The 15,641-nt window shown below is 50.3% G+C and overlaps 1 protein-coding gene and 1 long non-coding RNA gene across 2 annotated transcripts in view; one reads left to right on the forward strand and one right to left on the reverse strand.

The window, feature by feature from the left end:
• The window catches only part of LOC102009116, a 16,382-nt gene extending 3,114 nt beyond the window's left edge, over positions 1-13,268 (forward strand). The window contains exons 2-4 of the long non-coding RNA XR_001232356.1: positions 2,404-2,734; positions 3,516-3,655; positions 13,075-13,268. This is a non-coding gene — a long non-coding RNA (uncharacterized LOC102009116). The remainder of the gene's footprint in view (positions 1-2,403; positions 2,735-3,515; positions 3,656-13,074) is intronic.
• On the reverse strand, positions 5,715-15,585 carry Tada3 (transcriptional adaptor 3). Its single transcript, XM_005413033.1, has 10 exons — positions 15,240-15,585; positions 15,065-15,122; positions 14,213-14,445; positions 11,991-12,241; positions 11,720-11,825; positions 10,109-10,250; positions 9,918-10,021; positions 8,615-8,724; positions 7,848-8,033; positions 5,715-6,259 (listed from the first exon to the last, which is right to left on the reverse strand). Exons 3-10 carry the CDS (start codon positions 14,417-14,419, stop codon positions 6,067-6,069), a joined length of 1,299 nt encoding a protein of 432 aa, XP_005413090.1. The 5' UTR covers positions 14,420-14,445; positions 15,065-15,122; positions 15,240-15,585; the 3' UTR covers positions 5,715-6,066.
• Positions 15,586-15,641: the final 56 nt, after the last annotated feature.

Here is a 15,641-nt window from a genome sequence, read left to right on the forward strand (position 1 = left end):
TTTTTTTGGCTGCTCTGGTATTCTCTTTGACCACATATCAAGGATGGCAGGTTCTATCCCATCCCATCCCAGGGGACATGGGCACACTTTCTGGGACCCAAGGCCTTGTCCTTACACCAGTCTTTTCTGCCTCCATCCACAAATCATTAACCAAAACTCAGTCACATGATCACACCTAACTGCAAGGGAAGCTGATACATTCAGTCTTCCAGAGGCACGTGTCCAAACAGAAGTCAGGACTCCTATTACTCTAAAAGGAAGTGGAGAACCCACCACAATGCTGCCTGCGCCCTTGTTCTCTGCACGTGCTTGCACTCTTGGGAGCACATCTCTCTTGCCCTCTCCAATCATCCTAGCCTCCTTGCTCCTCCGTGTTAACTCAGAGTGCTGGTATGGCACTGCCCTGTTCACTGTCCACCCTGGCTCCCCATGACCCAGGAAAGTGATTCTCAAACCTTAATGTGCGCTAGGAATCAGCTGATGGGCATGTTTTGTTATATTTTTTTGTGATGGCATTTCACTACACTGCCCAAGCTGGCCTGAAACTCCCGGGCTCAGGCCCTTGGTGCAAGCAGTCTTCTGGCCCCAGCCCCTGAGTAGTCAAGTCTGAAACACAGCTGGCTGATGTTCAGAGGCCTGGGGCCTGCGGATCAACATCTCTGCACATTCCTGGGAAGGTGATACTGCTGCTCCAGGCACCACACTTTGACAACCACTGACTTGGAGAGTAAAGCTCCGTTCCTGCGCCCACACAAAGCTTCCCCAGCCTGGCCTCAACCTACTTTCCAGCGTCTTCTCCCAGCTCCCCTCCCCTCGCACAGCTCAGTCATGGTCACACTGTGCTCTTGAAGCCTCGCTCAGGAGGCAGCTGTTCACACCTTGGCGGGTTCCTTTCTCTGGAAAGTCACGTTCCGCATGACACCGCCCTTTCCACCCGCCCCAGCCCTTCTCTGGCCCAAAGCTGCTGTGAAGTCCCTGTTTGCACGCCACCATACTCCACGACAGCGCATACAGCCAGAGTGGTCTGTCCACTGTCCACCTCAGGAACCTGGGCAGCCTCTGCTGCTCCAGCTCCGGGACACCGTCACCGAGGGAGGGAACAAAAGTTTGAGCAAGAAAATGCAGATGAATAGATGGAGAAGCTGAGTGGGTGAAGAGACAGGGAGGAGTCAGCACGGAGCCACTGAGTCCTGAGCCCCAGGCCAGGCCAGGCAGGAACATACCCTGGGGCTAGCTGGCCGTCGGGTCCTTCTCCACAGATGCCCATGGCGACCTGCTGGCCCTTGGGTCCCAGAGTGCACAGGCACAGCCAGGGCAGGGGCCTGCCTTCCAGGTCAGGGCTTAACCTGCCAGCTCTCACACACCCTGGTAGTTCTCAAAGGTAGACACAGGCATCCAGGCCTCTGCAGAGTGGATGCCTTGTAGGACCAGGATACCAGTGCTTTCCCCCGAAACTAGCAATAGGAGTGGGATGTGATGGCACACGCCTGTCCTCCCAGTGCTTGGGAGGCTGAGGAAGGAGGACTGTGGTGAGTTCGAAGCCAGCCTGGGCTACATAATGAGTTCAAGGCCAGCCTGAAAACTACACAGCAAGACCTTGCTCAAAAAAACCAAAACAATAAGTCAAGATGGTAGCAAACTAGAATTGGAGACCTGTGGTGCTGGACTCATCTCCCCATACACATGGGAACCCAACTTCCTCCAAACCCGTGAAGGAGGCCTGCTTTTGCTCTGGGAGACATAAATGGACCTGAGAACACTGTCAGGGATGGTGCTCGCTGGAGCGGTAACCTCTAGGAGGCTTTGTGTCCTTTACACCCTGGAAATACTACTACTCACCTTGCAGTAACTATTGACATGAAACAGGATATGTTGCTGCCGGGCATTGCAGTGCACACCTGTAGTCCCAGCACTCTGGGAGGCCAAGGCAGGAGGATCACAAGTGTGAGCCCAGACTGGGCAAATTAGTGAGATCCTATCTCAAAAGTGCTGGGGATGTCGCTCAGTGCAAAGGCTGTACAAATCCTTTTGTACAGGGGAGGTGAGCGAGGCAGAGGCCGTGGGTCCAGCACCTACAGGCATCTGTAGTAGAGAATAACTAGAGTTCTCAGGACAGATTTTGCAAAGTTCAGTCTGTTCCCTAACTAACCAGGCCCAATCTGTTTACTAGCATTCTTTTATTTATTTATTTATTTATTTATTTATTTATTTATTTATTTATTTTGAGACAGGGTCTGTCTATGCAGTTCAGACTGGCCTTGAGCGCACTTTGTAGCCCAGGCTGGCCTCGAACTCACAACGATCTTCCTGCTTCAGCCTCCCGAGTGCTGGGGTTACAGATGTGCGTCACCATACCCCACTTTTCCTTATGTTTATAACATCTTCTTCCCTCCTCTCACTTAGGAGTCTACCCAGTTGTGGAACCTTGGCTCTCACTCTGCCTTCTCCACAAAGCCATCCTCATTGCTGGAGCGCTGCACAACACCTGTTGTCCTCATGGTCTGGCCTGGCAAGGATGGGGATGAGTGGTTAGTCAGGAACAGGTCTGTACACAGGCCTGCTGTGTGTGGCTGCATAGGTTTGTACCATCCCTCCCTGGCAGTAGGGCACACTGTTCATATAGACTATGGTGGGATGGGGTCCCCCTGAATTATATAATGAAGAGGCTATGCGTCCTGGTCAAATGGCCTGAGATTGAATCCTGACTCAACCACTCAATGGATGGCCAAGCAAGGTATGAAACTCCTAGACACAGTTTCCTCATTTGTGAGTAAGATGTTTTCAGTACCTACCATACTGTTAGATAGTCAAACAAGCTGAGAATGGTATCTGAAGCCGGACACAGTGGCACGTACTTATAATCCCAGCACTCTGGGAGGCTAGGGCAGGAGGACTGAAAGTTGGAGCCCAGCCTGGGCAACTAGTGACTTAGTGAGACCCTGTCCCAAAATTTAAAAGAAAAAAATTTTAAAAAGGCTGGGGGCTGTAGCTCAGTGTAAGACCCTGGCTGGATTCAATCCCTAGTACAAAAAAATAAAACTGCCAACAATGAAACAGTTCCCAGTACTTGGCTAACGTTTGCTGACCACTTGACTTAACTGTCATTATAACAGCTGGTTTCTTTGCTTTTCTAAGAAGGCTATGAGCAACTTGGGGACAGTGCATCACTGACAAACTGAGGCAGCCTGACCTTGAACCTAGTGGGAGGGAGGGTCTCATTGTGTCTCATCTCTCAGGACCGTATTCTTTTTCCCAAAATCCATGTTTATTAGGCCTTTTTTGGTTACAAATGACAAAACTCCAGAGCAAAATACTTAGCCAGTGGCGGCAAACCTATGGCATGCAAGTTATTTTTCTTTAAGACAAAAGATGTTAATGTATGAGTTGCTTTTTCTAAACTTAAAACTTCAGTATTCAGGTTTAATTGCAGGGCTGGCACTTTGCGATAAATAAGTGGGTTTGGGGTTGCAGTTTGGAGGCTCATCTCTAAAAGGTTTGCCATCACTGGCTTACAGTGGAAGAAGCATTTGTGGCTGGAATCTCTAGAAAGCCCAGTGGTGGCTTCAAACATGACTGACCCAGACCCCCAACTCCACCATGAGGACACGATGCCTGCCATGTCCTGTCTGCATCTCTGAGCCGGTTTAATTCTCAGGTACGTTCTTCCACATGACAGGTAAGCAAGTCACTGAGTGTCTTATGATCCAAAAGTGAAATTCTCACAAAGCGTCTCTTAGAAAGGCCTTTGAACAGTGCAGCTGAGGCCACATGGCCACCCCCTAGACCAATGACTGTGGCTCAAGGGATGGGGTGCTGTGATCAGCCAGGATGGGGCCATGTGTTCCCCCGTTTGATGATAGTCCCACAAGAGCTTTCTGCGGTAGGGTGAGGGCATTTACCCAACACAAAGATGGTATCTTCTTTATGGCTAAGTCACTACCTCAGGGAACCTCCCCTGTACCAATGTGGACCTTAATTTCTCACAGTGAGTTGCAAATTATTCAGACTTGGACTAGTCTGGGAAGAACTCATGGTAGCAATGGAACATATTTATTTCCTGTGTCCCTCAGGCCTAGCTTCCTGCCCAGGCAGGGGGGCACTGTTCGTGGCCTACTCAGCACATGCTTGCTAGTCCACCTGTCTCCTCATGGCTGTGGACTAGGGCTAGCAGAATCCATTCCGGCTAGTTCAAACCTATCAGAGATGTCTCGTGCCACAGGGAAGATTCTAGAGCTGGTATGTGTGACTTAATCTAGGGACTGAAGCAGACATCTGTCTGGGAAAGGGCTCTTTGCTCTCTTTTTTCTTTCTTTTTCTTTTTTTTTTTTTTTGTTTTTTCTCCAGTACCAGGAATTGAACTCACGACCTTGTGCTTGCCAGGCAGGCGCTGTGCCACTGAGCTATATCCCCACCCCTCTTTGCTCTTCTTGGTGGGCACTGAAGCCAGCTGGCTCCTGCCCTCGCCAGTGTCAGACATAAATGAGGAAACTGGTTTCAACTGCTACTGCCTGCCACCCTGGGCTAGAGGGGAACCCACTTTACCAGGAAGCTCACCCTGTAGAGATGTGTAAAGAACCTGGCTTTGGCCAGGTGTTGTGGCACATGCCAGTAATCCCAGCACTGTGGAGGCTGAGGCAGGAGGCAAGTTCAAGCCAAGCCTGGAGACTTTGCAATACCCTGCCTCAAATAAAAAATAAAAAGGGCCGAGGATGTAGTTCAGAATGAGGAAGCAAGGTGTGGTGGCTTGCACCTGTAATCCCAGTATTTGGAAGGCTGAGGCAGGATTGCTGTGTTTGAGGCCAGCCTGGGTTACAAAATGAGTTCTAGGCTAGTGTAATGGTTGATACATTGTATCAACTTAAGTCTAGAATTTTAACTAAATAACTAGCAGTTCCACATGCTGAGGTGGAGAGGATTTGCCCTTATGTTCTACAACCTTATTCACTGTATCAATTTGAGCAGTTTAGTTTAATTAAGTGACTTAGCAGAGGGCCAGGGTCCTTACTTTGTAAACAGCCTGAGCCTGTGCAAGAGGAAGGCACAGAGATGGTATGAATGCTACATATACCCACCAGAGGGCCATAGCCTGCTTATAAGCGAGGAAAAGAGGTTTGCTCTTCCCCTCTTTTGCTCTTGCTTTTGCTGTCTCCTGACATCTTGAACTGTGTCGTGCTGTCTTTGCTCTTGCTTTTGCTGTCTTCTGACACCTGTGCCGTGCCACCCTGCCTTGGAGCCAGCTGATTATGGACTAAAACGTCCACATTGTGAGCTAAATAAACCTTTTCTTCCTTAATTTTGGGCATTGGGTATTTTGTCTCAGCAACAAGAAAAAGGAAACCAAGACAGCCAGCAGGAACTGCATAGTGAGATCCTGTCTCAAAAAGACCAAAAAAAAAAAAAAAAAAAAAGGCAGGCCTGGGTTCAATCCCCAGTACCATAAAAAACCAAGAACCTGATCCTTCAATGTCTGCACTGCCTCAGTTGCTGCACTGGCCAACCCTGGTCCAGGACTGCCCAGCCCCAGCCAGTGTGTTTCTGGGGTGTTCTGTTACACAGCCACAGTAGCCTCAAAAAGAGGAGCTTGGAAAGAGCCTCTGCAGGAACAGCACTGGTGAGTGAACACAGACTGACAGCTACCAGCCTGCCTCCTGAATCTCTGCCATGAGCACCAAGGACTGTGGTTCCTTCCTACCCCAGTAACAGCCAAAACTGGATTTTTTTTTTGCAAAACCACAGCAGTCACTTTATTCTTAAATTTGCACTTTACAAAACCACAAGGCAAAAGTCCTTGAGGGGGAGAAGGGAAGGGGAATGGGGAAGAAGGAAAAGAGGAAGCCCTAGACACAAAGCCCCATCTTGGGGCCAAGCAGAAACTGGGCTTCAGGCCAGCCCGCAGGGCCTCCTGCATCCCGCCTGGACAGAGCTGGGCCAAAATTCATGAGAAGGGCCACAATCTTCTCCGGACTGTCACCTTCTCATGGGCAGCCCCAGGCGAAGGCTTCTGGTGCCCAAAGAAGGAAGTGGGCCTCCCTTAGGCGAGGGCAAGCAGTTGAGGTGGGACAAGGACTACCCATCCAGCAGCTTCAGGATGCTCTCCCGCTCCTTCAGCGTCTTCCAGGCCTGATCCTTTTCCTTCTTGGTGGGCGTCCGCTTCTTCTGCCGCGCAGCCATGATCTTGCGAAAGGCATCCATGACCTCATTGTCTGCCATGCGGACTCGCTGCCTCAGCTCCTGCCGGCTCACCTCTTCCTTTGCCAACCTGTGGGGATCAGCCAGCCACTTCACAGCATGGCCCCGACTTCCTGCAGATACAGCCTCCCCGCAGGCTGGCCCTCCTGTGGCATATTCCATACCATCATACCAAAGCACATTACTAAACATGCTCATGTGGCACTACATGTCAGGTCCTTTTTGTGTGGAAGGGTACTGGGCATGTTAGGTAAGTGCTTTACCACTAAGCAGCACCTTTTGTTTTGTTTTGTTTTTTTGCAACAGGGCCTTGCCATGCAGTTCAGGCTAATTTTGAACTCACTATATAGCCCAGGCTGGCCTCAAACTCTTGCTTCAGCCTCCTGAGCACTGGGATTACAGGCATGCACCACCATGACCAGTTACTTGTACCATTTTAAATAAAATATTGTAAAGGCCCGGGACTGTATGCAGTGGTAGAGCACTTACCTAGCATGTCCAAGGCTTTGGGTTCAACCTCTAGTTCCTCATGGGTGGGGGATGAGGTACATGTGTGGATGCAGGGGGTGTTTATGGGAAATCTCTGTACCTTCCTCTCAGTTTTGCTGTGAACTTAAGACTTTTCTAAAAAAAAAAAAATTTCCTTAAACACACACACCCCTGGGCATGAAGAGACAGAAGGGCCAGCCAGGTAAGGGAGTGTGCTAGGCCCAGTCGGAGCTATGTGAAGCTAAGACAGTGCCTATCTGGAGAAGCAAGGAGTCTTGTGTAAGTTGTTTATCTCCCTAATGAAAGGGCAGCACTAGGGGCTGGGGACTTAGCTCAGTGACACAGCACCTGCCTGGTAAGCACAAGGTCATGAGTTCAATTCCCAGTACCGGGGGGGAAAAAAAAAAAACCCAGTCCCGCAAAAAAAGGAAGAGCAGCACTTAACTGTGCTACTTACTGGACTCCTCCAAATGTCACCTATACCCTTGTTCTGACCAACACAGGAAGAGATGGATGTAAGCTGTTATAACAGGAGTGACACTGATTTCTGAAACACTGGTCATCTTTAGGTTGGGCCAATAAAAATCATAATGTCCAACAAAATACTAATAGCTGATCTGTCTAGGTAAAGACTTTATTGGTATTCTTTCTGATCTTTTTTTTTTTTTTTTTTTTTTGAGACAGGGTCTCACTATGCAGTTCAGGCTGGCCTTGAGCTCACTTTATAGCCCAGGACAGTTCGAACTCGCAACGATCCTCCTGCCTCAGCCTCCCAAGTGCTGGGATTACAGGCATGTGCCACCATGCCCGGCTTTGTATTTTTCATAACATGAAGTTAAATTGTGAGGAAAAAGGAAAATAAACCTGAAAAAGACTTCAATAAAATAAGCCACACAACATGAATACAGTCAACACTATTGAACTGTACACTTAAAATGGCTATGAGTGTAAATTTTACATTTTTCACATGTAAAAAACACCAGTCAGTCCATGCCAGGTGCCTGAGCCCCACTCCCTGGCTCAGAATCTGAGTGTGCCCCGTGGGGTGGCACCCAGCACCAAGGGGATGCAGGGGCCCAGCCAGGACTGCGGGGCCCAACAGAGCCCTGGGAGGTGACCAAGTGGCCAAAGGCTCCCTGGCCAACCCTGGCCATCCTCCTCACACTCACCTCAGCAGGTCATGCTTCTTGGTGCGGTTGTGGGCACTGAGGGCCTTCAGCTCGGCCTGCCGTTTGCGCAGCTCAGCAAGGACCTCATCCTCTGAGTCCTCTGCAGGGCGGTCCTCTGACTCCAGCAGGCCCTGGGCAATCAGCTCCTCTTTGATGCGGCTTTCCAGGGACTTGGTGTGTGGCACACTGGGAGCGAGGAGGCACCTCAGGATCCAGGGAGCAGCCCCTCAGCTCAAGGACGGGCTTGGCGGGGACCCTCAGAGGTCCCCAGGGTTCCGAGGCTAGTGAACACCTATCTTTTGCTTTGGGAACCCTCTTGCCCAAATATGTGTGTTCCAGACTGTGTTAGTAGTAATTATAATATTTTGCTATATATTATTTCAGGTTTTTTCCCCTATGTGCACATGTTCGTATCTATTTTAAGTAAAGATAGGATCATACCATCTGTAGTGGGCTATAATGCCCATTTTCCCCATTTGGTACTGTACCGTCCACATCCTTTCCTGTCAATTAGGCAAATTTCTCTGACATGACTAACAGCTGCAGGTTACTTTATTGTAGATATTATGACAGTTTACCCTGCCACGCCCTTTCAGTGGGCATCTAGGGTATTTACATACGAGCACTGTGAGAAGCCAGCCTGCACTCAGCCTGTGTGTAGACAGCCAGGGCCAGCACTCAGCAGCCCGCCCTCCGCCTCTCTCTGCTAAGGAAGACTTCCTATGTCTAGATGGCCAAGCCTCGAGTGTAGCTGGGACATCACTTACCTGAAGGGCTTGTTCTGATTGCGGGGAGAGGTGCTTGCCCCATCGGCCCCAGATTCTTTCCCAGACATATCGGGAATGGGAGAGTCCTCCATAGGGGAAATAATATTTTCCTAGAAAACCACAGCAATGGGTGGAAGGACAAAGAGCTATAGTGTTTCCATATTCTTGCTCCTCCCTGACTATGGGCAGTCTTCACAGATCAGAAATATCCTGTAGAATTTCCCACATCTTCTGGGAAGCCTTGCTAGAAATTTCTTTTCTTTTTGATATGACACTATAAGGAGGGAATACACGAGACAGTAGTGCTTGGCAGGGAGATGGGAACAGCTGGGATGCACTAAGCACTTGCAAGGCCCCCAGCACTGCAAAGCACACAGGGACAGGGGCTTCGAGCTGTCCCAACACCACGCTCTCCTTTCCTCCACAGCAGCTGGGCTGCACTGTTTCCCAGGTTTCCTTCTAGTCAGCTGTGGTCACAGGACAGTCTCTCCAGTGGAAAGAGATCAAGAGAGAAGAGCCACAGCTACATTCCAAAAGGCTTTCTCCATACTCCTCTTTGTTCCATTCTTTCCCCCTACTACTGGGGATTGAAACAATTTTTAAAACAAAGTCTCTCTAAATTGCCCGGGCTGGCCTCAAACTCGCAATTCCTCTGCCTTAGCCTACTTAAGTAGCTAGGAATATACCCAGATCTTCTTGTTCAACTCCTTGGAGTGGCAATCACACCCAGAATGCAAAGACACCATCGGGTGGGATCTCCTTCTGATGGTGTAAGGCAGAGACCTCCCCTACGCCTGCCTTAGTCGACCTGCAATATATGCCCCAGACCATTATGTGACAGAGAAAGACTGTGTTTGAGCAAAAAGAAGAATGTGAGTGTCCATGAGGTGAGACAGTCTGCCTACTGCAAGGCAGTGGTTATAAAGATGGAGACGCTGACGGTCTGGACCCTACCTTTGTTGTCAGCTGTGTGATATTAAGCAAGGAGTTCGTTTGCTGAGACCCATTTCCTCGTATGTGACATGGAGCCGCCACTGTCCTGGACTCCACTGTGGGGATGTGTGGAAAGGCGCCTACACAGGGACCTGTACTCAGCCAATGCATAGCAAGAGTAACTGGATGAACAGCTATCTTGGAAGAGATCAGAGACTAGGAAGGGCATGAAAGTCACTTGTGGGACATAGTAATGTTTTGTGGTCTCCAGATGGTAATAGGCTCCTTTGTGAACATTCTTCAAGCTGATAAACATGAAGCATTAAAACAGGAAGGAAACACGTTTCCTGTCTTGAGTGGGAGTGCTCACCTCCACCAAGGCCTGAAGGAGGCGCTGTGTCAGGGCGCCAAAGGGGCACCCATCTTCTGGCTGCTCGTGCTGGGCCTCAGACTTCTTCAGCAGGGCATCCACATCTGAATGTGCAGAGAAGTGGGCAACATGTAGATGAAGTCCTGGGAACTCAAGATCTGGCCTGGCACGGGCAGTGGGGAGGGGCCTACCTTTAGTGTCCAGTTCAGTCAGTGGCCCCAGGAGACCCTTCTTCTTGTCAGCCACGGCTGCTGCCCGGGCCCCATCCTTTTGCTCCTCCAGCAGGTCCTCTTGGGCCCAGCGCTGGGAGTAATGCTTTCCCAGGGGCGGGATCTGGGGGGAGGTGGCCACTCAGCCCACAGACTCTAGAGCATGCAGGTCTCTCTTTGCACTCAGCACTGCTTTCCCCTCACTTCCTCCCTGTCTGTTCATTTATCTGTCTCCCTAGTTCCTAGCCCAGGGGCAAGGCCAGCAGACAGACAGGTCAGGAGGGACAGGAGATAAAATCTGCACACTTACTCTCCTAGAAAGAGCCAGGCTCATAAAGAACCAGAACACACACAGAATTTAATATGGAACAATTCCAAGATATAGGTGTAAAACTGTGCATATCCATATCCTTTTAGTCACAGCTTCTGCTGCTAACAAGGAAAAATAAAGGCCTCTGGGTCTGCAGTAAGAGAATTACTCCTGTTGCTTGAATTTACTATTGCCTTATTTAATTGTGGTGCTGGGGACTGAACCCAGGGCCTTGTACATGCTAGGCAAGTGTTCTATGACAGAACTGCATCCCCAGTTCTCAAATCATTTTGTTATTGTTTTGCTTTTGGGGCCAAGGATTGAACTCTGAGCCTCGGATATGAAACTAGAGAGGGGCACTGGGCTGTGCCACTAAACACGGAGGCACTGGGACGCAATCTGTGGCTAGCAGAAGCAGGAAGCTGTATCATGAGCCTGTGATAATGGCAACTGACGTACGGGAGAGTTCTATCCCCGGGGGCTCTTAACCATCTCACGTGCATTGTAACACAGCATGCTTTAAGCCTAAAAATGTTTTTAAACCAAGTGCAGTGATGCATGCCTGTTGTCCCAGCTGCAAGGGACTGGAGAATTGAACACAGGGCCTTTGTGCTGGGCCACACCCCAGCTCTTTTTTATTTTTCTGAGATAAAGTCTCACTAAGTTGCCCAGGCTGGACTCTAACCTGTGATCCTCCTGCCTCAGGCTCTCACACTGCTTTGATTAGAGGTGTGTACAATCACTCCTGGTTACTTTTCTCTATTAAAGTAAGAAAAAAACAATCCCTCTAGAGACCTAAAAGTGGGGAGACTATCAAGAGACTAGATAAAAGGTCATGAGGGAGCCAGGTTTTTACAAGCCACACTTGTAATCCCACCACTCGGGAGGCTGAGGCAGGAGGATTCGCCACAAATTTGAGGCCAGCCTGGGATGCACAGTGAGCTTAAGACCAGTCTGAATTGTACAGTGAGATCCTGTCTTAAAAAAAAAAAAAAAGATCACTAAGGACTAAACCTAAGCAGACGGGACAGAGGTGAAAGGACAAGAACGCATCTCACTGGTGTAGATGCCTGAAGCTATGGGGAACTTTGGCAGGAGCCAAAGGAAGGTGGTACCAGGAAAAAGTAGAGTTTGAGCCTGGGTGTCTGGACGGACTAAGGAACCAGACAGGAGGCTGGGTGGGTTCAGCAGAGGCAGGGGACATATGGCTTTGTTATCTATGATTCAGAGGCACCTCTGACCCTCCTATCTTCTCCCATTCTATGGAGGTCCAGGATCTCTACCTTGTAATGTTCAGCCTCATCTTCTGGGGGCTTCAGGAGTTCCTCTAGCGTGCGTACCTCCTCACTGGTGATATCAGCACAGTAGGGTTCCACAGAGGCCCAGAACCTGCAGGGAGGACAGAACCAGAGTGGACACCTCTGTGACCCTCCAGCCTCAGCCCAGCCCCCAATACCAGTATTCCAAGACCCAGCTCTGGCGGCCCCCCCCCCCCCCCCAAACCCATGCACCCAGCCCCCCCCCTGGGCCCCCCCCCGTTCTCCTGCCCAGAACCTGTTAGGGGCATCGTTCTTGGGAATCCGTGGCACATCAATTGGGTCATCAGTGAATTCATACTCTTGGATCTTGGGTTGAAGGTTTTTGGATTTGGGTCGCCCAGGGCCGGGGCCTGGCCCATGTCCGGCCTTCCCTTCCAGTTTCTGTTTCTTGGGCTTCCCATGTTTGGGAGGGGCTCCAAGCTCATGGTCTCGACCCAGCTTCAGGAATCGCCGGTCACCTTTCTTATCCTGCCAGTCAGTGAGGATCTGAAATGTACAGAGATTGTTACTAAGAAGAAGGGAAAATACAGGACATTCTTTCCCCCAGTGAATAAATAAGGATAAGAATCGAAGGCAGCTCCAAGAGCTTCCTCATGTTCTTTTTGCTGAAGAAACTCCTACCCATTGTTCAAAACTCAACCTCTTTTGTCTTTTTTCTTTCTGTGTAGTTCTGGCTGGGCTTGAACTCACTATGTAGCCCAGGCTGGCCTTGAATTCAAGGTGATCCTTCTGCCTCAGCTTCCCAAGTGCTAGGATTACAGGTGTGCGCTACCACACCAGCCAAAACGCAACCTTTTGATTTGTGGCCCTGTTTCATCCCACAGAACTTTATTCATACACTTCTCACAATTCCATTCACTTTCTGTCTGTACTCTGACTCATCTCTGTTCACCTAGGCTAGTCAAACTTTTTTTTTTTTCCCCAGGAATAAAACTCAGGACCTTGTACTTGCCAGGCAGGCACTGCACTGCTGAGGTATATCCCTGGCTCACAAACTGTTTAGCATAAAAGTCAAGTAAGGATGACACCTGTGCCTGTTAGCCCTGCTAAATTTGCTGGTGGGACCTTTTGGTGAAGGCAGGCAAGATTTCCAGCAAACCTTCACTTCAAAATTACTCCCCCTGGGATGCCTTCTCCCCATCAGTTACCTGGCTTCTTTGATGTTAAAATACAACTGATTGTGCCATAGCCTCCTCGAAAGATTCCATGGCTTTCCAGGGACTACATGTGAATTTTACTTGCCCACTGAGATCCAACTGAACTGGCACCTTCTTCCTTCTCCCTCTGTGACTTCCTAACACTTTGTGTGCCCACTGCAGACCCAGTCAAATTGCTGGACATGCTGGAAGGAACAGCACACCTGTGCATTGCTCAAGTGGACTGTAAGCTACTGGAGAGCAGGACTTGTATCTTTACCACCCGACTCCTCAGGATCCAGCAGAGTGGCTGGCACACACAGCTCAGAGGATATGTACGCAGCAAATAAACATAATCAAAGTCGTACAGCACATAATTTTGTGTGTGTGTGTGTGTGTCTTTTTGAGACAGGGTCTTGCCATGCAGTTCATGCTAGCCTTGAGCTCACTCTGTAGCCCAAGCTGGTCTTGAACTCGAAACAATCCTCCTGCCTTAGCTTCCCAAGTGCTGGTATTACAGGTATGTGCCACCAAGCCCAGCCCAGTATATAATATTTGAAAAGGCTCTGTCAGGGTCAGACATTGAGCTGAGCCTTTGCAAAACTTTTTCTCCTGTAGTACTGAGGACTGAAATCAAGGAGTACTGAACTACATCTTCATTCATTCATTTTAGACAGGGTCTCCTAGATAGTCCAGGCCAGGCTTGAACTCACTATGTAGCCTAAGGTGGCCTCAAATTGTGATCTTTCTGCCTCAGCCTCTGGAGTAGCTGGGACTACAGCATGTGCCACCAAAGCCCAGACAAAATTTTTCTTTTAATTCTCACAAGTTATAAAGGTAGATTCTACTGTTCAGCCCAGTTTGGAGGTAAAAGTCACACACCGGGGTAACAACAACACTAATAAGTACCTAAAGCCAGGGTTCAAATCCGTTTCTCCATTCCCTTTAGCTGGTAAGTTCCTCATGGGCTAAAGTGTCCTGAGATTTTTCTACTAACACAGGCCCCAGAACACAATGGTGGGTAGAATGAGGACCACACAAATTTATGTGCTTTTTTGTTTGTTTGTTTTTTGAGACAAGGTCTTGCCATGTAATTCAGACTGGCCTCAAACTCATGGTGATCCTCTTGCCTCAACCTCCCAAGGGCTGGGATTACAGGCGTGTGCTATCACACCTGTGTCATGTGCATTTTATGTGTCATACAAACCCAATTTCAGTCTCCTTCTCATCCAGTTGGTCTCCTGGCCTGAGCTAACCCAATGACCCATCCCGTAACTTGTCACAGTCCATCTCTGGTGATGTCCCCTGCTTGGGGTATCACCTGGGTTTCAGCTTCCAACACACGTAGGCGCCGACTGGCAGAGGACAGCAGGGTCTCAAGCTCCAGCTGCAGTGTGTCCAACTCCTCAATGCCGATGCCATCGTCCTCAGAGCGGGCCAGCACTGCTGTGTAGCGGGGACAGACCTTCAGGTGGTCCACAGACTTGAAGTCATGGAACTGCAAGGGGCAGTCCTTCAGCTCACTCATGGCCCAGGAAGTGGGACCCTGCAGAGCTGGAGAGAAGGCCACTGGTGAAGACAATTTGGCGCAAGGAATCCCAGGGTTTCTTCCATGGGAGACAGCCTCAGAGACCCAGGCTTTGGCACCCTTACTGACAAGGCCGACAGCACAGTTCAGAATCACAGAGCATCTAGTGCACACCAAGTCAGGTGCAAGGCTTATCTCACCGAATTCCTCACCCAAGCCCATGACCAGGACCGCCAGAGATAGTCTCCTTTTCACAAAACTGCAAACTGAGAACCTGAACCCAGGTAGTCTCTTGCCTGCAGCCATAACCACGGAGATATACCCACTGTGCCCATCTTCCTAATGTTCTTCCTTTCTCTCCTCCAAGGCTCTCCAAAGCCCCTGGGTGTTAAACATATTCTGACTATTCTGCCGGGTCTCTCTGTGCACCTCACTCCACCCTTTCCCCCTCTCCATGCCTAGAAGAGTGGTTTGGAACAGAGCTGGTCTGCCAGACAGAACAGGGTTCTTGCCCCCTACCTGTCATAGGTCCCCCTGAACTTAATTAACCTGAGTTTGGGCTCTGTATGCATAATGAGGTCAAAAGATGTCCGTTTCCCCATAGAAAATATGCATCTGCAAAACGGGGATAACACCAGTACCTACCTCCCCGGGACGTTCTGAGGATTAAGAGAGGCTGCTCGTCAAGAGCCCAATTCAGTGCCTGGCACAGAAGAAGGGGGACTTCTTAAAAGCTGGTCCCACCCGTGGATCGCCCCAATGTCCCGTCCCAGGGTCCTCGTCCCCGAGGGACCCCCTAACGCAGCCCCCGCCCCTCTACCTCCTCTCCGCGGCCTCCTACAGCCCCCAGGGCCGCGGGAGGGGGGCGGGGAGCTCGGGTCAATCGGAGAAACCGCCCCGGAACTATGGGCGGCCCCTGCCGCTCACGCGGGGCGGGCAGACGGCTGGCGCGCCCACTGCGGCTCGTGGTTGCCGGGGTGCGTGCCGCAAGCGAGCCCACTGCCAGGGGGGCTGTTAAGCTGCAGGCGAGCCCTAGGGGACGGCTCGGGTTGGGGGCGGGGCTCAGCGGCGGAATCTCGACAGAGCAGGTACCCCGCCGAGCCGGGGGGCAGCAGGAAGGAGGGGCTGGGACAGGATGGGGGCGCAGAACCGGAAGGAACGTAAGGCTCCTCCGCCTCGGCCTGTCCTAATTTGGTGCCCAACCTAAAGTCGGGCTGCACTA

Source organism: Chinchilla lanigera, unplaced genomic scaffold (assembly GCF_000276665.1).
Source record: "Chinchilla lanigera isolate Chin_1 unplaced genomic scaffold, ChiLan1.0 scaffold00160, whole genome shotgun sequence".
Taxonomy (NCBI): domain Eukaryota; kingdom Metazoa; phylum Chordata; class Mammalia; order Rodentia; family Chinchillidae; genus Chinchilla; species Chinchilla lanigera.

Excerpts from the sequence above, each read along its gene's own strand:
- Tada3 (XM_005413033.1), bottom strand. The coding sequence starts at position 14,419 with ATGAGTGAGCTGAAGGACTGCCCCTTGCAGTTCCATGACTTCAAGTCT. Across the intron at positions 12,242-14,212 it reads TGTTGGAAGCTGAAACCCAG|ATCCTCACTGACTGGCAGGA; the intron begins GTGATACCCCAA and ends TGTACATTTCAG. Across the intron at positions 6,260-7,847 it reads AAGAAGCATGACCTGCTGAG|GTTGGCAAAGGAAGAGGTGA; the intron begins GTGAGTGTGAGG and ends TGATCCCCACAG.